The sequence below is a fragment of the Cyanistes caeruleus genome, chromosome 5 (assembly GCF_971803275.1).
Source record: "Cyanistes caeruleus chromosome 5, bCyaCae1.hap1.1, whole genome shotgun sequence".
NCBI lineage: Eukaryota > Metazoa > Chordata > Aves > Passeriformes > Paridae > Cyanistes > Cyanistes caeruleus.
In genome coordinates this window covers 15,567,105-15,590,278 of record NC_141705.1, presented here as the reverse complement: position 1 = coordinate 15,590,278, position 23,174 = coordinate 15,567,105, and the positions used below count along the sequence as shown (strand labels likewise).

General features: G+C 38.8%; 1 protein-coding gene across 19 annotated transcripts in view; it reads left to right on the top strand.

Moving 5' to 3' along the window:
* LDB2 (LIM domain binding 2) overlaps window positions 1-23,174 on the top strand; it is a 389,815-nt gene that overhangs the window by 328,695 nt on the left and 37,946 nt on the right. For all 19 annotated transcript variants that reach the window (XM_086890196.1, XM_086890208.1, XM_086890201.1 and 16 more), the window contains 3 exons: window positions 9,249-9,421; window positions 14,177-14,299; window positions 15,761-15,844. In XM_086890196.1, the coding sequence (XP_086746322.1) occupies window positions 9,249-9,421; window positions 14,177-14,299; window positions 15,761-15,844 (380 nt within the window). The remainder of the gene's footprint in view (window positions 1-9,248; window positions 9,422-14,176; window positions 14,300-15,760; window positions 15,845-23,174) is intronic.

Genomic DNA, 23,174 nt, shown 5'->3' with positions numbered 1-23,174 from the left:
TATACTGGAGTGACTCCAGAAACAAGATGTGAATATGATTAAGGGCTTGCAGGATTTTCAATGTGAGGACAGGCTGAGAGAGTTGAGACTGCAGCCTAGAGAGGTCTATAATGTGTGTAAATATATGAGGGGGACAAAGTAGAGGTAGAATCAGACTTTTCAGTATTGTAATATGTAATGCAAGAGGCAGTGAGCACAAAGTGAAACAGAAAATTCCATTTAAACACAACAAAAACTGTTTTATTTTAAAGGTGGTCAAACATTTTTACAGGTTACCCAGAGAGGTTGTGAAAGCTTCATCTTTGAAGATACTCAACACCCAATTGGACACAGCCCTAGACAAGCCACTGCAGATGCCACCTTCTCTGAGTGGAGGGTGGGATGATGCCCAGAAGTGCTATCCAAGTCCAGATGCTATCCTGTGAAAAGAATCTTGGACTCTGCTGCTTGCTCTCTGCATTCCCTGGTCTAGATTCTCTTAGCCTGAGGCTGAAATACTCAAGATCTAATGAATGAACTTTTTACTGAGCAGTTCTTTAAAGACTAGTGGTCAGCTGCCAGTGTAATAAGAAAAAGGTTGGGAGGAGATTTTATTGTAGGCTGGCTGAACCTTAATTAAAAATTACTCTCATGCAGTTTAGTTTTGTGCTGAGACATATAGAGGATTTTATAGTTCTTTTCTGAATGTTTTTACCAAAGTGAATTATAGTGAAATATTGTCTCTCTTTAGAGGGATGAAGGATTTAAGAGTTGCAGATTATGTGTCTGTTGAGAATAAGGGTCATAAGGTGCCGAGAGTAAAGCTGAGGTCTCATTGTCATAGTTTCTGTTACTTACTCTTGACTCAAGTGTGTTTTAGAGGATTGAAGTGGTGGTTACACTCTTTTGAGAAAAGAAAATACACTGTCAAGTGAATCAAATTTTACACGCAAATCCTCACCAGGGTAAAATGTTGTTAGAAAATACTGGAGAAAAGGCACAGTCAGACCTAACACAATGATTGAATTACACAGGCAGGAAGGAATTGGAGAGAAAAAAACTGTACATTTGCAACTTTATAAGCTTTAATATTTTGGGTTATAGCCTTTAACTGTAGGCAATGTTGTTGATATAAAACAAATAAGATACTGCAGATACGATGAAAGTGTAATGGATCTAAATAAAACCTTCGGGTTCGGGTTTTGGGAAGGATTCAATTCACTCACTAACAGTTCTGAATCCATGTTACACATCCCACTTTGTAATTTTGACACAAAACTGAGAACAAAGGCAAATTGGTTTTCTAATCAACATTAGAAACATTCTATTTTCACAATATCCAGAAGGTGCTGTACACAGATAGTTAAAAACATAATTTTAAGTGCATGGGAAGAATATATGTAACCCACTAATTTTAATCCTGAAAAGGTGTGCTTTTGCAATATGGAGGCACTACTTCAACTCTCTTCCAAATTTCATGGTGTTTAAAATTTATAATGTGTGTAGATTATGCAATGTGTTCTGAATGTTCAAATACAATGTAACATATTACTAGTATAATACTATTAGAAGTACACTAGTGTACTCTAATATAGTATTATCATTATTATTATTGTATAGAATTTATATCATATTTTTACTCTTAATATTTAATTAGTATAAATAACCAGTAATTTCTATAAGTGGAAATTAATCATACATTCTAATTTTTATTCTAAAATTAATCTACATGATAGAAGCCCAATCTTACACACTAGATAGGGATTTAAAAAGGACAGGTCTGTGTGTGCCAGATTCTGCCTTGGATACATGTGGGTGGTTTAATCAACATGGCCCACATGTCTCTGAAACAGAATTTGGACTTATTAGACTGCCTTTTCACTGCCTTCTGTGCCACACTATCAAATCTGACAGTAGCTTTTCCTAGGAATTGACAGATTTGTGTTGTTTGGGTTTGAATCCACTCAGCAGATAAAGTCTTACAGAGGTGGAGGAGCAGCCCAGGCATCCTGCCCTGCAGTTTTTCCAGAGAGCAGTCCACAGTACTGAAAACTGAGATTTGCTGTTGTCCAGCTTCAGAGAGGGATCCCTCCTGCCACATCCCAGCCAGATGGACTCTGTCTGGAAGAGAACACAGCTGATGTGCTCTTTCACTGGGACGATTTTGGGCAAATAGAAGTGTAGGCAGAGAAACAGCACTATGTAACTCCATGAAGTTTTGTTCTGTGTGTACTGGTTTGTTTATTTCAGTTACAGGAACATATGTAAATGAACATGCCAAGCTCTGGCCCGCGCAGATGTTAATTAGCCATGCCCACAGATGTCAATTAACAATTAACAGAACGCTCATGCTCTCTTTTGCAGTGCCCAGGAAGGTTCATTTGCAATCAATGGGCTGTTGTCTCCTGGCTTCCCTAGTCCCTGCATCTGGCTGAGGAGAGTTAGTTACATCTCCATTTAATTACTGAGATCCAACTGTGATAATCTCTCAAGCAAGAGACGCTCATAGTCTGCCTAGAGCTTTATGGGACAGCTCAACATTTTCTGTTGGGAGCCAAAATAAACCCCAACAGCCCCAACCAGCAGAGTTCCTCAAGCCCTTCTATAGCATGTTGATGAGATAATCAGCTGCAGGCTGCACCCGAGCTTCCAGAACTCCTTTGAGCTATAGGCAGATGTGTTTTTTTTATTCTTGTTGCTGATTCTGTGGAACTTTTAAAGGCTTTTTCTATTTTATATTTTTTGGGTTTATTTGTTTCTGTTTTATTACTTATTTTATAACCTAGCTTTAATTAAAGACAGAGGGCTTGACAGGATTCAAGCTACAAAAAAAAACCAGCCTGAAAGCAATAAAACAAATATTTTTATTTCACTGATTAACACTTCTATTGTTTCTTTGCTACACCAATTTGGAAGTTATTTTACATGGTATATATTCTAAATCCAAATGTCTGATCCTGAGAACCTCTACTGTAAATGAACATATGAGCAGTTCAGTCAGCAAGGAGGGGTTTGTATCCAAGCCCTATTTCTGCAAAGAGGCTGTGACCCTTCATTCTGTAGAAGGGGCATTGAGATTTTGACAGCCTATCTTTGGCACACAAAGGGAGGAAATGTTCTTCTACTATTCCTAGCCCACAAATAATAACAGTTTCCTGCAAACTAGAAAAACATGTTTACTTTCTATTTTACTCAAATCTTCCTTGGGGGAAAAACCTCCAACCATCCAACAGTACCATCATCACCATACTGTGTGGTGGTACCAAAATTATATTGTAAACTATTTTTTCAGTTGGCTTTCGACCCATAGCTCATCTGAAGCTTGGAAAGACCCTGAACTTCACAAGCTATGGACAATCCCATCTGGAGATCATTGGACGTTTTGGCTCAGTTTGGGATGGAAAAATAATTCTAGAGTTAATCATATTCCTGATAGAACAAAGTGTTTTAAGCTCCGGCAAACATATCTAAAAGGGAAAATAAACTAAAATAAGAGGGTGAGAGACAAACATCCTAATCATCATTGTTGCATGCCCAGACCAAAAAGCAGGAGTGTGACCTCAGTACATCCCTCTTTGAGAGGCAGGTCTTGGGCTATTTAATATGTCAGATGGTTTCATTCTATTGTTTAAAATTCCCCAGGTGAGATACTTCAGGAATTATATTTAATATAACTGTAACTGGCCTATAAAGCTTCTTGCCTATGTTCATAGATTGAATTAATTGATTTCTGGACCACTCATTTTGGAGGGGGGAGGGGGAGGGCAGTCACAAATCTATCTTACTTCAATTCTAAAATTGTTTTTTGGTCTCTGATGTTTTATGGAATTTCGTTTAGCCAAGCTGTCACACTACAACATAAGCTAAAGTTTTGTCATGCCAGTGGATGAGAGCATTCTTTTTTATGCAAAATATTAATTTCTGATATGCCTTTCTTACAGACATTTTCATATGAATAACTATTTCTTGTTGCTAAATCCAGCCGAACTTGGTGACTTTGCTTTGCTATCTGGGCAACTGCTAGTAAAATCAAGGAAAGATTAAGTGCCAGTGCCTACTTCTCATAAGAAATCCTCCTTCAGCTAGGAAGGAATGCTGCCCGGGACAAAATGATAATTTAAAGCAACATTCCAGTGATCTGGAATCAATATCTGAATGCTGAGGAGCAGGTGATTTTTCCTTCTGGTATATACAGTATCTTGCAATGTGGGGTGTCACATTTCTCACTATTAAATGGTCTTTTCTGGGTAATGGGACATAAAAGCCTGTTATTTTTTGTATAGATGAAGGTTCCACGTTACAAAAACATTGCAAGTTTGTTTTAAAGTTGTTTAAAAATCCATATGTTTTGGAATAGAGTTGCTCACCTTTGTGGCAGGGTGATCCCTTTGTCCTCTTTGTGGAAATCTAACTGAATTTAACAGATTTCTAAATATTTTGGCAAAAAGAAAGGTAGCCATTCTCAGGTATTCAGTGCAGGCTTTACTAGAGTTTGATAGCTAAAATTTCCAAGGTCTCTCTTCCCAGGAACATAGCTCAGTGGGGCATCCACATGCCAACTACATAGAGTAACTAGATATTTTTCAGGTCAGGGCTATGTGGAATCATGGTCATTTCCATTACAAAACCCACAGGGAAGGCTCAGCCAGTGGTGCATGCAAGAGCAGGAAACCCTTTCTTCTACACTGCTGGCAGATGCATCTGGGATCCAGGAAGGAACTTGACCTGAATGTAGAGGAAAGAAAAGAGAAGAGGAGTGGGAAAAAAGGAAGGGTAAAAAATCAGGACTAGATGCCATTGATATGGTAGAGGAGAGAGAAATAGTGTCTGGGAGGTAAGGGGATGGAGGATGATTGAGTAAGGGAGAGCTGGAACTCAATGAGAAAAACACAGGGAATGGAAATATGTTTGGCTGGGTGAGGGGACACAGAGAAAAGAGGTCCTCTTGACTGGTCGCTGGCTGATGAGAAGAGGAAGGAAGGAAAGGAAGGAAGGAAGGAAGGAAAGGAAGGAAGGAAAGGAAGGAAGGAAAGGAAGGAAGGAAAGGAAGGAAGGAAAGGAAGGAAGGAAAGGAAGGAAAGGAAGGAAAGGAAGGAAAGGAAGGAAGGAAGAAAGGAAGGAAAGGAAGGAAAGGAAGGAAAGGAAGGAAAGGAAGGAAAGGAAGGAAGGAAGGAAGGAAGGAAGGAAGGAAGGAAGGAAGGAAGGAAGGAAGGAAGGAAGGAAGGAAGGAAGGAAGGAAGGAAGGAAGGAAGGAAGGAAGGAAGGAAGGAAGGAAGGAAGGAAGGAAGGAAGGAAGGAAGGAAGGAAGGAAGGAAGGAAGGAAGGAAGGAAGGAAGGAAGGAAGGAAGGAAGGAAGGAAGGAAGGAAGGAAGGAAGGAAGGAAGGAAGGAAAGAAAGGAAGGAAAGGAAGGAAGGAAAGGAAGGAAGGAAGGAAGGAAGGAAGGAAGGGAGGGAGGGAGGGAGGGAGGGAGGGATTAATTTGGAGAAAGAATCTGCTTTTACCAGGAGACAGAATGGGGAAAAGTGCAGAGACAGAATTTGATGGGAGTAACCCACAAAATCAAGATCCAGAAGAAGTGCTTAGGCTTATAAGGCCTGGGACAAGCAGATGTGGAAGCCTAGATGGGTAGGAAGGGCTGATTAAAAGTGTATGTGAAGCTGGCATTTTGGGCAGCATGGAAGAGAATGAGGAAACTGAGACTAAATAACTAGGCCTTGTTAATTAAGAAGAATGAAAAAAAATCATGTTGATTTAGGGCAGGTTATTGAGTTTCCTTGAGCAAAAGAATCATTTGAGGAGGGAAGTCAAGGAGATACTGGGAGTTGAACAGTGAGTTTGGAAGATAAGGAACCAACCGTAAGCTGAGAAAACAGAAAATTGGACCATGCGGGTGGGTGAGCAAAAAGACTGGAGAATTAATAAAGCCCTGACACTAAGAAAGGAAATTACAAGAACTTCTCCATACTCAAACTGCTCTGCAAATGCTCAGCTCAGAGCTCCTGTGGCTAAGATCTGTGTGCCAGTTCTGAAGCTCCATGTGATGTTCCTTTAGAGAAGTATGGTGTGGTAGGAAGGAGCCCTACAAAACCATGCACAGACACATTCTTGAACATGTATTGTGTGGACTAAAAGCCAAGCTCTAAAATATGAATGAATTCCAATTGCAGTAGCACATAAAACTTAATTCAGCCCCACTGGTGCAATTGGATGTGCTATTAGACTATACTTTCCATTATTGCTGTGAGTGCCACTGGGAAATTGCAAACCCAAGGCCAGGCTGGCATACAGCTTGCTCTGTGCTCTGCAAGGGGTGAGTTCATTTCACTGGCATAAGGATGACTGGACCACATCCTGAAGTGGCCACAAGTATCCAGCTGTTCCATAATTCTGCCTTCACATTGTTTGGGGTCCTCCTAGAAAGTATCCTGCTATCTCTAGCAGAAGGTACATGGTGTTGCTGAAGTCTTGTTGACCTGTACAGTGAGTGGCAGGCCACATGTGAGCGCGTCCATCTACTGCAAGTAGGGAAGGAGAAGCATCGTTGCCGTATTCCCATTCTTTTCCCCAGGAAAGGATTATGTGTGTCATGCAGCAGAGCAGGGAGTACACACACATATGTGCTTGCATACTCGTCTACACAATTATGCCTTGGAAGAGAAAAATTCAAGGAATAGTCCTTTGCACTAAAAAGTTTGGGATGATCTGTAGGCCTCCTAAGAGTTATTCCACAGCCTTTTGTTGCTCATGGAAATTCTACCTCCTGCACAAAAAAACCCTTGTTACTGCCATAGAGTTTCTTGTTTATCCTAGAAATCGAATGATCTTTTTAAGCCATTGAGTGCTTCAGGAGGAGAACCAAAACCTTGAACATGCTTCAGTCTTTCATGGCAAAGCCAAATAGTGAGCTGAGAAGAGGTCTGCTCATTAACACAGGTCTCCATTACTGTTTCTTCTGGAGATGAATATCTAACTATAAACATTTATGCTGGATATTTGCAGTTATAAGTGTCAGTTATTTTCACTTCTGCAGACCAACAGGGTCTGCACATGCATCTGTCATGGAAAATGAGGTTCCATGGAGCACATCCTTGTGTGTATCTCTATTCATTTTCATCCTTTTGGTTATCCATTTTATCTCCCACAGTAGCATATCCCTGTGGCAAACATAGATAACACTTACCAGGAAATAATTTTTATTAAAAATGCTTACTAGTAATAAGAATAAATTATTTAATGTATTTCTAGCCTTCTTTAATGCATTGTAGCTGTAAATACAGGGCAAAAAGCAATACCACATGACCATGCTACTTTGGGAACCGTCTATAAACTGCAGTTAAATAGTTCCAAGATATTTATGCAGTGCATAAGTCACATGAATAGAGGTTTATCACAATCAGTAGGAATGCTGGATTTTCATATCACCCATTTGCTGCTTAAGATGATTAGCAGGAAATTTAATTTGCACTAATTAGCCTTAGGGGAGCAAGAAATTAACTTGATGAGTAAATTTCACTTTTTACTATATACCACACCAACATGAAGAAATTTGAGTTAAACCATGAATTAAATCCTATGCTAATACACTGGACTTCAGTTTTTCTAAATTAAATTAAAAGACTTAAAAAAATTATTATATGCATGGTTAGTGGGTGGGGTTTTTTAGGATCTACAGTTTTACAAGTCTTTCAATGTATTCACTGAACTGACAGCCAGTTCCAGAGAGTATGATATATTTTTGTGTATTAAACTATATTGATATGTGATATTACAGCAAAAGCTTTTATGAGTCCTAACTTTCTATATTTGCATATCTTCATCATACAATATGCTTTATGACTGCCTATACAATATTCCAAATTACAATGCACAAAACAAAAACAGTATTCACAGAACTACTGTGAAAATTCCTTATTTTTTAATTTGCAACACCCATCTCCAAATTCATTTTTAGGTTCAGGAGCCTTTGTTCATATGCTTGCAAAATTTCTATGAAAATAGTTTTTTTAGAAATTACTCTCAAAAGTATACAGCAAATGAGGGAGTCATGAGTCACCACATAGGCCTAATAGACAAATTAGAATTAGGAACTAATAAACTAATCTTGCCTGTGGATGGTGACTTTTCTACCTCATTCTTCCAAGAGACCATTTAGATTGCTTGGTTTTTCCCTATAAAATGGAGGCAATTTTTATGTATCCACCACTCAAAATTACTGTGGATTGATTAATCACATTGCAGAGCAATGAGTCATTTGGTGTAGAAGAATCCATCTATTATAAACTGAAATGTTCTCTTATACCAGGCTTGTGGTTACATTCAAATTTATCTGTAAAGAAGGAGATGGAAAGCATCAGTTGCATGTGAGATAATTGCCTTTGATGTCTGTCCTGCTGCTAGTTTGTGCAGCTGAAGCACACTCAGAAGCTTACTCTCACTACTACATTTTTGGAATTAGACCTCATAAAACTTACCTGACACTACTACTGAAGTGGGAGATATGACTTCAGTGAGAGTTTTGGCCAACTAAATAATTCTGAATTGGGTACCTTCAGTCCACAGTTTGGGGCTTAAGTGGCGCATGTAAGGGAGTTCAGGTGTCTGCATAGACTTTCTAGCCTATGACACAAATGCTGGTCTAAAGAGAGACCTGTGGGTGGTCATATATTGTATAACATTCTAGTTTGCCATTCTCAGGTCCATCCCCAGTACTCTGATTTCTCAGTAGTAGCCCTCCTGTTGAATCAAGAGTGCATGTGCATGTGTGTGTATGTATGGGTGGGTATATATAAATATACACGCGCCCACATGCAAAGAAAACATATACGTGTACACAACCCCCTTATATAAAAGTGCTTTGCTTTTTTGGGTGTAGAAGTATATTTCTGTCAATATTCACCACTTGTATTTATACTCTTATGGGTAATATTCAGCTTTCAGTAGTAATTGACATCATGTGGGTTTTTGTGTAATAATTACTTTGGGACAAAAAACCTTGCAGATGGTTTCAAGAGTGACTTTAACTTGCCATCAATGTAAAAAGATTAAATATGATGAGCCCACTCCCTCTGAATGGAGTCAGCCATTTTCATTGATTTCAGTGGGCGCAGGCACAACTTTGTCTCTACAAAAGGGAGAGAACATGTATTATATTCATTAAATGAAAGTTTGATTTCATTGCACTTAAAATTATTCATGTGCTGTTAGCAAACGGTTTGAGATTTTATAACCTAGAGCATTTGCTGAATTCTGCTTTGTATTTTCCTCACAGCAATTGGAAGAACCCTCATTCCTCGTTATTTTAGCACTGTCTTTGAAGGAGGTGTAACAGACCTGTATTACATTCTCAAGCACTCAAAAGAGTCATACCACAACTCATCCATCACAGTGGACTGTGATCAATGCACCATGGTCACTCAGCATGGAAAACCCATGTTTACCAAGGTAACAAGAAGGACTCAATAAAGCATGTTGTTGGTTTTTGGTTTTCTTTTTCAGTGTGTATAACAGTGAAAAATATTGGCTCTTGAATTTTTCTGGTAGACTGAGATTATTACTAATACTGAAAACCCTTGGAGCCATTTAATTACTGTTTCCTATATTCATTATGTGACTGGAAGATTCTGTGGGTATCTCCTGTAATTCTCCCAGAAAGATTGCAAGAGAAGCACATAATGCCAGGTTGCCAGAGCTATCAGAGTTATGTGAATTAAATTCGCCTGCCCTCCTTTTCTCTGGGTTTGATTTTAAAGCAGCAATGGGATTTTGCATTGCTGGTACCTACCATTTGGGATGGTATGCATTACATTTGATACTTACCTATAAAAGTACTATAATTCTCTAGGAAAACACTGATTTAATACAGTAGGATGCCAGTCCAAAAGGCAGTGAAGTCAATGGAAGGAGTCAATTGATTGAAACACACTCTGGATCAAACAGTTAGTGAATACTCAAATTGATAGTGAATTTTGTTCATACATAAGGCACATCTAGTCCTGTAATTAAAATGGGGCTCAGAGGAAAAAAGAAGCCACTGGTGTGTGGTGCACTGGGGAGCCAGGACATGTGAGCACACTCCAGCCCCTGTGGCTTACACAGACACAGACAGACAGAGGAGAGACCAGATATTCCTATTAGCACCTCTTTGCTGCTCTTAAGAAGCTGTGAGTCCTGGCCATGTGCAGGAGATGTGCAAAGTTACACAGTAGCTGCTTCATTGCTGAGCTGCCTAAAGCCATTTCAGTGTCATTTCCCTTTGCGTTAGCTTTAACGCAATACAAATAAAAGGGGGTTGGTTTGGGGTTTTTAACCAGTAAATACAGAACACTTTTCTCAATTCAATTAGATTATTTTGCTTATCATGGCAGTACATGACGGTGTTTTTACTTTGGAAGGGAGGTTAGGATCCAGCAAGTCAGAGATGGACGAACAGTATGGGGTGGGCTGGGTGTTCATCTTGTGTGAGGGTCCACAGCTGCCTCCTGTGGCACTGCCCTGTTGTGTGCAGTGGGTCTCTGTCTGCTGCAGCCCTGGCAGTGCACAGCTGGTCTCAGCCTTGACATTCCTCTGGCAGATTCCAATATAAACCTCTATGTCCTGCTAGAAAAGTTCAGGTGGGGATGGGATTTGGATTCTAGGAGAAAAATTAGGAGGGTTTAATGCCTGCATGCTTAACATATGACTTGTTAGTAAGAGCAAATCTGAAATAAAATGAAGTAGTTGGTGGAAGAGGGGAGAAGAAATAATACTCTCTCAGAAATAAGTTAGAGCTGAATGTTGTCTCAGCTGTGCTTATTTAACTTCTAGCAGAGACACCAAGGGCACAGATCTTGTACCCAAAGGTAAACTCCGACTCTCACAGCATTGGTGATAGAACAAAGCAGACCTCCCATAATAAGCACCACTGCAATGGGCTGTGTAGCTCCTTGGATCATACCTGCATTTGACCCAGTGCAACTATCATGAGGGGATGTCAATGCAAAAACACAAACTGTTTCAGTTTCACAAGAAAATTCTAAACTGCAAATTCACTAGCTTCTAATATAACAGACTGAAATAATTTTCATTATATATTGAATCAAGAATCCACAGAATAAAGAATCAAATGTATTTCTATTCATTTCAACATTTTTCTATTTAGAGCAACTCACTGCATATAGCAGTATTGGATGAATATATAAAATGGCATTTCCAATTTTTTTGAAACAAATATGGCCAGATTGTGCCAAGCAGTAGGAATATGAATAGTCCAGTTTGTCTTTAGAGGCTAAGAGGTCCTATGATGTCACACACTTTAAAATTGTTTTATCAAGATAGTAATAAATAGTATAAAGAATTTATAATAGTTCAATGACATAAATAAAATGTTGTAAAATACTGAAGCCAAGACCACTATGTTTCAGCACCTGGGAGATGCTCCACTTTTTTCTTCAGGTAGACAAAAGTTTTAGGAGTCCTTCTAAGTATCTTTTTTCACTGTTTACTCCAACTCTGGCACTCCCACTTTATATGTAGGCAAATTGTTTTTCTACAGTTATCAATGACTATGTTTCCCAGTGGAATGGCAGAGGTGGGCATTACCTTCACCTCTAGAGCAGTGAGTGCTCCATGTGCTCACTACTCACTTCCTTCTCCCAAGAGTGTGGCCATCAGCTGGATTTTATTGGTGAAGCCCTCAAAACTCAGCGATTTTAATCCCTACTAATAATATCAGGCATTGCCCAGATTTGTATAAGCTTTAGGTTTCTTTTAAAGCAACAACTCGTGTTTGAGAAATGGTAGTTAATATAGGGGGAGCTCTTGTAAAGGGGCCAAGTGTTAGGAGGATGAGATTGTGAGCAAGAAAGCACAGGGCCAAAGTTGGTTTTCATAGGCAGAAGCAGTTGAAATTCCTACAATTAATAAGTGCAGTGAAGGGGTTAAAAAGCTATTGGTTAGTTTGAGAAATGTTCTTTTTTAGTTTTTTCCTGGCCTAGTCTAGAGCAACCACGTGATACACTGAATGCCTGCCAGCCTCTTTCTTGTTGATCCTCCGGAGACCATCTGTGCTGGGGGCATTGATTAGAGTGTGTCTGCTGGGATTACATCTTTTCTGTTGCCATGCCAACTAATCAGCTGATTTTGGTTACCACAGAAACAAAATGTCAGAGCTCACAGTACGGTAACATGAATTCAGCACAACAGAAAATGTTTTCTTAATTGGAGACCCTTTTGATTTTTTGGATTCTATGTAAAAGGCAGCTTTCAGGAAAAAAAAATAGCCCTTTTAAATTAAAAACTGTGCCAATTTTATTGATTAAAAGCAATGTGTAAAATTCTACTTTACATAAGGAAATTAAATTCTTTTATAAGATGTATATTTTTTACCACTGTAATATGAGGAATGTGTTTAACTTTTTCTATTAAAATTTGTTAATGCCAGTGCCTAAAATCTGCTAAGAGCTTTCATGGTGTGAGTTTAAGGAAAGAAACATATGAGAAGCCACAGGTATTATTACAAAAGAATTGTTTTAAACCTGAAATATTTTCACATTAACTGATCAGTAACCAAGATCTTTGGCCTCAACACATTAACATTAATACAACATATTTTTCTTCTGTGAATCCTTATGTGTGTGCATGTGTACTGTGTAATTTCTCATCATAGTGCAGGTGATGTGAAAATCAAAGGTGAAACATCAGGCACATTAAATATCTGAAAGCATCACTAAGGTGTGTTGAAAAGGGCAGCTGTGAACCTGTTGCAGGATTCTCCTTCACAAGTCTACAGGAATTTGTCTATATAGTATGCCTGTTAAAATTACCTATGTGTTTTTCCTGAAACAATAAGGAGGAAAAGCTGTAAGGGCATTAAGTGAACTGTTAACCAGAAAAGCCTCACATTGACCAAGTGAGAGCTGGGCAAGTCCGAGTTGGAGCTTTTAAAAAGGCTCAACTGACTCAGATGAATCTGGGATGGTTATTTTTCAATCAAATACTAGCTGTATTAAAATTGAAGTTGCAAAACCCCTTTATTTTGAAAGTCATTACACCCTGTTTCCACAATATGTCTGTTGTGGAAACTTGCATTTGCAAGTTTACTAGGAACAGGGATTATAAGTCTAAATATACAATTTTAAAAAAATTCAATAAAGAGTGGTAGTTAATTTTCAAATCAGACTTAATTTTCAGTATTCCACGGTATCCTCAGTCAAGATACCATGCTGGGCTTATATTTTTCACCTTAAAGAAGACCACAACCATGTACCTTTTCCACATAAAATTGTGGAGAGTTGTTTAAAAGTCCCCAGGAATTTATTTTTCCTTTATAGGTAGTACCCACTTGCTGTATTTATTCCTCCTATATTTTTTGTCCTTTCTTAGACAAGATTCCTTGCAAAGCTCTGTGAGCCACTTTCTGTGGAAGGAGCTCCATTGTCCTGGCTCTCCACTGCTCCCCTCACTCTCAAACCTGTGAGCAATGCAGCTCATAGACCCCATGGCAGGCACCTATCTGGCTTTCCTTGGAAGGGAAGATTAATAAAACTAGATAAGAGGGAAAATATTAAACATCAAAAAAAACCCACATAAAGGAAAACCCAAAAAACAAAACTAAACAAGAAACCCAAAACCACAACAAACCAAAAAAAACCCCCAAAACAACAACAACAAAAAAACCAGCAGTATAAAATACAAAAAAAAATATTATGTAAAAAGCTATGAAAATGATGAAGAAAACCCCAGGTTTGGCCACAGGTATTCAGGGTACTGCCTACTCCAACTGGACGTCAGAGAAAGGTTTATATGCCAAGCTATAGTAAACCTGAAATAGGTTGGGAATGACTGGTTCAGCAACTTGCCATCAAGTGCACTCAGTTGCACCACAGTCACCTCCACTGTGAGGTTCAGTCATTAATTAGCAGTTGCAAACTGTGAGGAAAAGAGAATTGATGCAATAAATAAGATTTAGCACACAATATTCTATGTTTGTAAAATGCTATAAAATCTATAGCATTATAAGTTGCTGTCTCTGAGGTAAGGCCTATGAAGTAATTTTCCCACATTTGTTTTTTTCTCCCCAAGAGGATGAAAAACAATTAATCTAGCAGAGATGAACAATAGAATACTGCTCTGATATTTTTGAATGTGTTTAATCGATGATACAATACCAATAAAAACAAAATTCCTGGGAATTCATTTCATGCATTTTATGTATTCTAGGTATGCACAGAAGGACGTCTTATCTTGGAGTTTACTTTTGATGATCTTATGAGAATAAAAACATGGCACTTTACTATTAGACAATACAGAGAATTAGTCCCACGCAGCATTCTAGCCATGCATGTAAGTAATCCTTTCTTCATTTGACCTAATGCAAAGAGATGAGATTAGGTTTATGAAGAACTCCGGCAAATTTCACACCCAAGGCAATTAACTATAAATATTTTGGTTTGCCTGCATATACGTCGATTCACAAGTTCTTTCATCACTCCCTTGTTTCTCAGTGCTCTATTATTGCCACTGTTGCTATGTTTTCATTCTATTTTAACACATAATTTTCTTTTTAGTCCCACTTGGTGGTCTGTATGATTTGGGTCCAAAATCTCTTCTTATCAACCTGAACTACACCAAAGTCTGTGAATTTTCATCGTTGTAGGTATCAATGATAAGTTTTAAATGAAGCAAACTGATGTTATCCTTGCATAGACAGAAGATAAGAAATTGCCATATATTTACTTAGAAACCTTTAGAATTTTAATCCAGACCTTCTTTCTCTTCCACATAACAAGACTTTCTTTTGTCACTGAATGAAAACACACACATTAAAACATTTAATTTCTTCACCATAGACCCATTCCTACTAGTAGCACCTGAATATACAAAATCAATTGCAGGCCTATGATTTTATAAAGGCTAAGACCACAGGCACAAAGATGTTCCTGTATTTTGACATCAAGTCACTTAGATATCCACAGATAAAGATATATTCATAGTGAGGAGTTTTATATAGCCTAAGCTGGACCTTTTTTCAAAATGCTATTACAAGCCTGAAGAAAGCACCTTTGAAAACTCACCCCACCATTTCTGTCCCAGGATTATCTTCTTTCTTAGGGAACTGATCAACTGAACTCTTCAACAGGATCCCATTAAGGGACTATGAGGATGGCCATGATCAACATTATGTATTTAGGGGGCTGCTAAATTCAAAGTGGAAGCAGGTTAGACAGCAACCAGTAGGTATTAATTTTAGTAATGAGATTGATCACATTTTAAAGAGGAGGCTGGTCTCACAGGTAAAGCTCCTGGCTAGGGTCAGGGGAGGATTATACTTGCAGTTTTCCCCATTTAATTCTGGGAAAATAACTCAGATCAAAAGGGCTTCTCCAGACTGTGCTTGATGTCACATATTTGGTGAGGTCTTTATGCTGCAGTTTCTTAACCACAAAAAGAAAATAATATGTTTTTTATAACTTCTTTTTTCTGTCTAGTCTCCTGGGACTCACAGCCAACGAATAGATGGCTCAAAGTGTACTGCAATCCCTCAGGAAGCTCACTTGCATGATCAGACCTCTTAGGTCTATCTTTTGAATGGATGCCAGTCTTTAGTCTGCTCCAATTTCGTAAAACTTTACATTTTCCTATGCATATGGAACTCCAGCTTATTACGTAAATTTAGCATCAGTGTGTAACTTTTCCATAACAGTGGCACTGCTTTTCAGGGAACCCTCTCTACATTCCCCAAGCACATAGAAAAAATACCCCAATGAAAACACAGTGAAAATTCTTTCTTCCTTTGTTGTTTAGGCACAAGACCCTCAGGTGCTGGAGCAGCTGTCCAAAAACATCACTCGAATGGGTCTGACAAACTTCACCCTCAACTACCTCAGGGTAAGCATACCATAGCTGATGATGATTGTGAGTATTTTTTAAAAGGTACTATTGGCTTTGAGTCAAAGTAATGAGAGCAGAGCCTGTGTTGATCAGGTAAGAAATTGACCTAACCCTTAATGAGGGTGGAGGAAAAACAAAGACACTGTAGTAGAGATGTAGCTGATAACAATGGGCTATTAAAAAGGCTAAGAATTTTGTAATTCAGTCCAAGCCGTGTGTGGGTAGCTCCTCTTTTCGACAGATTTTCTTCTCAGTTTTGAGTAATGCTTTTATTTTATTGTAGGCGAGAAATTCCCAGTGTTTTTTCCTCTCTATTTCACTGTGCCTGAGAAAATGGCAGCTAATTCTTATTTAAAGCTGCCTGTCTTCTCCAGCTTTTAAACCTTGCCACCTCTCCCAGGCAGAGGCAGGGCTGTGGGAAAGCTCAGCTCCAGTCCTGTTTGCAGCAGTCCCTCAAAGCAGCCCTCACTTCACATGCCTCTGGGAGCCTGAGCTTCCTCCTCAGCCTTGCACCGCATCGAGTGAGGTTTTTTATGATTAAATAATGCATTTGTTCCCATTGCTTTTTGACCCTTAAAGTGCATTCAAAGTTTAGATGTTTATTTTTATTTTTGAAAGTATTCCCTGGTGTGGGCTTACAATACATACACAGAAATACAGATTTGTAGAGTTCATATTTCAAGCTGAAAATTCAGATTTTTCCTAGTTCTAGATGTGCCATCATAAAATGAGGGAAATTGCTCAATAATACACCAAGCTAACTTGGCCAGGACTATGTGATTTTATTTTTAATTTTATGAGTAATTATTCAAGGTACCTTTTTAAGATAACACAAACACCAGAAAATGCAGTTATTTTCAGCCTAATGTAGAGCTGTACCTAAGTGTGTAATTTAGCTGTACTTCAATCAGTTCTATGAACCTTGTAATACTTTCCCTATGGGTAGGTGGAGTCCTGTTCCTCAAGTGTTGTGAACTCCAAGGGAGATTGTGCAGAACTGAGATACGTGGCAAGATCTTTCTCACTCTATCCATACAGTTTATAGATAAGTCTGTAGTTGTACTTATTCTACAATAGCATAAGCCATTGCTGATTGTTGCTTATGTGGTGTTAATGTAAAAATTACTGTTCAAATTACAGCCTGAGTTGTGCAGGGCAGGTCTGGTCTATTGTTACTGAAAGAAGAATGTGGCATAAAACCTCAGAGGAATAATACATTGCATTAGGATTTTTCCATGTGTAAATGTAAGATTAACATGTCTGTGTAATGCACATTGTATTCTCATGGTTAGTTTAGCTTGTGATTTAATATAGAGAGCATCTCTTGTGCTCTGGCAACCCTACAGCCACGCTGTTATTGTTTTGTGGTGGGGCATCCTAGAGCATGTCCTAGAGAAAATCCCACTGGGGATTCCTCCTCAGTCATGGCAAGCATTGCATTACATGTCATGCATTACATGCTTGTGGCAAACTGGGCAGAACGTGGCTGACTTAGGTAGGGGATTTCTGTGGTTTCTTTGCAAACTGTCCAGTGGCACCAGGCATTGGCCACTCGTGAGGTGTTTCATCCCGGTGACAGGACACAGTGTCTCACACTTGGGCTGGCCCTCAGCAGCCGTGGGGCTCTGCAGCCTCTGCGAGGTTCTGGGGGCCAGGCAGAACTGGCAGCACCACCTCTGTCACTGACCCCCCCCGTGTCCTCTGTGGTACAGCCTGGGATTGCTCAGGGTGACAATGCAAATGACAAAGGTAGGGCTCCGGTTCGGAGGCAGCTGGCATCAGGCACCCATGCTGCTCCCTCTGTCAGCACCGAAAAAAAAGCAAGAAAGGAAGAGGGAGAGGGAGGCAAAAAAACTCAGAAAAAGAAAACTGGGATCAAGATAAGCACTAGGGAGATGAGCAGTGAAGTGGAAGGGGATAAAAAGATAAAGTCTTACTTTTTTTCTTCTTCCAGACTAGTTTTGTTAGCTTAAAGACGACATTAGGTCTCTGGGTGCAAAGCTTCCTCTGGCTCCTGCTGTGGTGATTCCAAGAGGAAATATTTTTTTTTCTCAAGCCAATCTTTACATGTCTCTTTTTCTTGTGGTGAGGGATTGATCATTCTTCTCTTTTTTCATGTGTTCAGCTCATCGTGGCAGCGTGTATTACATGGTGTATTTCCATTTTGATTTGCTTCTTTTCCAGTTACTTTCCTCTGTTAATTTCAACATGAAAATCTTTTCTGAGCTCATGCACTAAAAATCATGTAATAAAATAATGTGGTAAATGTACATAGTTTTAAGGTGTTCTGTTTTGTAAGTTTTTAAGTCAGCATTTTATGATATTTTATTCAGTCTTCCCAGTGTTTAGTAATTAGCACTGTTGCATGATTTTGAATAAGGATCAGAAACTAAGCATAAAAATTATTTTCTTTTTTTTCTGCTGCACACAGCAAAGGCTTGTGATACTCATAAGCAAAAACTCCACTGATGGGTGGAATTAATCATTTTTATTCTCCAGTGTGCGCACAGCAGCAAGCTGTGCTGCAGTTTCTTCAAAGGCAGAATTTAAACCTGGATTTCAGATGGTTGTGATATAAAGGCATAGCCTGTGTTTTTTGGGCTCTAGACATCACAGAATGCTAAATCATTGCTAGTTGGGATAATTGCAGTTGCTGGCATGTAAACCTCCATTCCTGAGTGCCACATGCTTGTACAGCCACAGCTTTGGATGTGTGCCCTGGTTTGTCTTCATTCACACCAAGTAAAGCTGTCCAGCATAGAAGAACATTGATTTTGTAAATTATATTTAATACAAATTTAAAATATATCTTCTTGGAACCTGGAAATTGTTTTGTCCTATGTCAATTGCCAAATGGTCTTTCTCTCTGTTTTCTCTGGCTCTGTATAAAACCATAGGCTTCCTTTCTTTCTAGTTACGAATTTGTTTTGTACCAGCATAATTGATTACCTCATCAATGGGGTCAGCGTACTTTGCTGTAGCTGCTGACTAGGAGTTGAATAGGCTGTCTCAGACATAATGAGCAAAACCTTGTAGGTTTTAAATTAATATCAAGCTTTTTAAAATGTAATTTCTTATCAAGTCATCAAGTAGTAGATATTACAAACTATCAGATAATAAGGCCAAGACCTAGTCTCAGTCAGTATGAGTCCAGGAACAAACAGGAATCCTGTAAGAATTTGAAGGTGAAGATAACATTGAGAAGAACAGTTTCCACCAAGCTACAATAATTTAGTCCCCACGTTACCTTACTTTTTTCTAATTTTTTTAGTTGCTGAGCTATTTTATCTATATTTTCAATGCATAATGGATTTGAATGTACTCTAAAAACAATAGCTCTGTAGTAGCAGCACTATGCAAAATTTGGAGCTCTGCTATTTCTTGTTGCCGTCTATGAAATCATTAATTCTCTTAAAATTTCTGACTTTATTAAACAGTCATCCCCTACTGTCAATTAGGAAGGATTACTTGGCCTGAGCCTTGAAAGATAGCTGTATCTTGCCCAGCTGGTTTTCAAAATTTGTCTCCACTTTTTTGTGCTGGCTGGGCTGGAGTGATTTCTAAGAGCTCTTCCCCAGGTGTATCTGTTGCATCCTCCCCACACTGTTGTCTGCTCTGGTAGCCAGTTTATTGATGTTAACGGAGCTAAATCTGCACGTGCCCCTTGCAAAGTTAGAGTTAGTGTGGCAGAGCGCTCATATTCTGTGTCAGGAGAGGTATCTAGGCAGGGGAATGCACACTCCCATTTCCCCTTACATCCTGTATGACTCTATTAACCAGGGCTTGCTTATCTGAGCTACAAATTATCCAATTTGTTTGTTCTCTATATAAGACAATAACGAGGTGTTACTATTGCTACACAGAGGACAATATTTTCTAAGCCCTGACTTTCACTAATTTAGTTCCTTGCTAGACACTTTTGGGTTTCTTCTGCTGGGAGGATAATGTGAATTATTTAATGTGACACAATTTTCTAAAGGCACTACTTACACTGTAATCAAAAGCCGTTTGTATGTATACCCATTGTGGACACAAAATTTTCTTTTCCACATGCAAAACAGACACACATACAACACTTGAATGTGAAGAGAAATTTGATTTTCTAAATATGGTTTCAAGCATGGGAAAGATTTGAAGATTTTGAAGCTATTTTGCTCCTAATCCATAACAGTTTGTGGCAGCTATCTGGCCAATATTTTATGGCTGTTGGTGTGTCTTCAGTGAAGAAGGAGAAAGTTTACATGCATACATGTTAAGGATGCAAAGTCAGGTGCTTGGGGGAAAAGAAATGCTATATTTATAGTCAGACATGCCATATGAACTCATTTCCCTTTGCGAGTTGTGTCGTCACCATGGAATGACATCATCAGGCAGTGCAGGTAGTGCATGGGCTAACAGCCCTCACTCAGTAGCTCCAGTGCTGTTCATTTTCTTGTAGGATGTTCACCAGTATCATTCTGCTGCCCAGGGAAGTGGTGGAGTCACAACTCCTGGAGGTATTTAAGAGACCTGTGGAGGTGGCACGCAGGGACATGGTTTAGTGGTGGCCTTGCAGTGCTGGGTTAGTGGTTGGACTCCATAGCCTTAGAAGTGCTTCCCAACCTAAACGACTCTTTGATTTCATCTCTGCTGCCAACCTTAATGGCTGCATAGCTTCTACCAGCTAAGGAGGCGTTGTCCTTCCAGTGCACACGTGTGGCATTAGGCCACGTGGAGCTGAGGCAGTCCCCACATGCTCTGGGGCAGTCTGAGGGGAAGTCCTGTCTGAGAAGACAAGGGCCTGATTTTGCACTTGGGATTTCATTTTTCCCCATATACTAACAAAACTATTGCTGCTGGATACAGCCTGTAGTCTAAAGCTGGCTATGTATTTGAAAAAGTAGATGGTGTTTCTGGAAACACACACTAGTGAAAATTCTTTTTCCATGACTGAGTATCACAGTGAAGCTTGGGAACAAGGGTAGTTTGTTAAAGCAGCACTGGACTACTCTAAAGCCTATCCTTTCTTGTTCTACAGTCCCCTGCTTCTGTCATGGTTCCGTCTCTTCAGTAGCTACCAGTGAAAGCCTACACAAAGGAACTTCATTAGCTTTGTGCTGTGTACTGAATGGGGGGTGCTAGGGAAACAGAGGATGCGTTCAGATGCTGTGTTCTACTGGATGTGAATGACAAGTTCTATTAAGGGTTCTCAAGCACTCAAAGGAGGGGGTTTAGATAATTTAATAATTTTGGTGACTTTCATATGAAAGCTGCCAAAATTTTAAAGAATCCTCTGTGTTGTACATGGTGAAAGCAGACACAATATTTGTAGGCTTAATTCCTGTAAATAATGGAATTTTTCAATCTAAATCAATCTATCTTGGGGTAGCTCTTCACAGGAAAATGCAGCCAAAACCAGAGGATTCTCACAGAAGGAGTCAGATTACTGTAGCTGGTTATCCATAATCTATCTGTGCCAACTATAATTAGCTGATTCTGCCAAGGTTTTCTGGTAATGTAATTTCTTAGCATTTATTTTAGTAATGATCACAGTGGTTTCTGTTCCTCTCTTTTATGCATCTAACACTTTAGGGATAGTGTTATATGTTACTTTCAGAATAATAAATGAGAAAAAATGTATTTGCAAAAGCTCATACAGTCAAATGTTAGCTTTTCACTTTTTTAATAAAGACAGAATATCACAGAATCCTTATATCAGAAGTTAATTCATCATAAGCATAAAATATCAGAGAGAGCAGGGATGGGAGTGTTGCAGAAGATGTGGCAGGTAGAGAATTAAGCACCAACTTAGGAATTTTCTAAATCAAAAATGGAATCTGAAGCAATCACTGGATAGGACATGGACTGAAAAGATAAAATTCATATAGTTAGAAATAATACTGGTGTGCTTTTCATCCCTTGATTTCTCAGTATTTTGCTAAAACAAATGGGAAAATTGGGGCACATGAGAAACAAAAAAAGATGGCGCAAACCCAATAGCATTTAATAAAATCAGATGGCAATTTTAAACCAGACTGAAGAGTACAGTGAGCTGGTGCAGTAGTGTCCTCTTCTGTTCCTAATGACTCAGAAACAGATTTTAGTGTCTGTTAATAACAGAAATTTCAGAAGTCAGTGAAAAGTGGGCAATGGGAACAAAAAAAACAAGAGACAGTAGACATCAGAGTACAAATTGGGATTTCAGCAGAAATGGCAGATTTTACCAGTATTCTGGAGATGGTAATGGCCAGTTTTCACACAAGGAGCACTGCCAGGCTCATGGGTATCAGTTAAGGGGAAAGATGTGTGTGTATGAACACAAACCAGTTAGTGTGCTCACTGGACATACAGATCATATGACCTTTGAAATAAAATTAAGGTCTGGACTAATGAGAATGGAAGGATAATAATCAGTGATGTGAGTCCTTGAAGCATCCATGAGTAAGAAATCAGAATGAAGTAGGGTTGGAGCAGTTTAAAATTAAAAATGTCAGAAGGGTAAAAGGGAGAAAAAGAAAGACAAAGACAAAGCACTAGTCATATAAAAACAAGGTACAAGATTTGAACTAATAATGTTATTTCAGAAAAGAAAAAAGATGAAGAAAAAAAATTCCAAGAACACCGCCGCAGGCTCTCTTTCAAGAAGACAAATTTGGACTAGTATGCAGTACAGTCATAAATAATAATAACTATTAATTAAGTTTAGGAATGAGACCGGCAGAGGTACAATTTGTATGAAGACCTGAAAATGCCCAAACCAGCTTCTTGTTCAAAGCAATGAAAACAGCAAAAATTTTAATTAGTTGTTTAATATTGAATATCCATCGGTATTTGGTATGAATTGTTATGCAGGGAGGAGTGAGTGCTCCAAAGCAGTCAAGAAATAGGCTTTAATGCAAAGCTGGTGGTTCAAACTTTTGTTCTTGGAAGGAGTTGTTTTAGAACTTAAAATATTTATTGTGGAAAGCTTATGGAAATCCTAAGGTCTGGAAAGGGAATCCTGTAGCCTACCCACTCATATTTTTAATCTTCATAAAGATAACTTCATGAGTCTGTCTATTGTGCTAACACAAGCAACTAGATCATATAACCTTGTAAAGTAATTTTCTATACCTAGTTAACTTTATTGGTTAGCCTGCTTATCCCCTTCCCTATCCCTGCCACAGCGTTACTGTTTACCCATCTTTGCTGGAGAGACCTTCTTTGAAGCATCTCAAACTATAATTTGTTTATTCAATAGAAGGTTTTCCTTGGGCTATTGAGTTTGATCCTACTTCTAAGATGTTTCTGAAAAGCCTTTACCTTTCTTGTGTGATGCCCTGATCCTTGTGTTTATGAAGGATCTTGT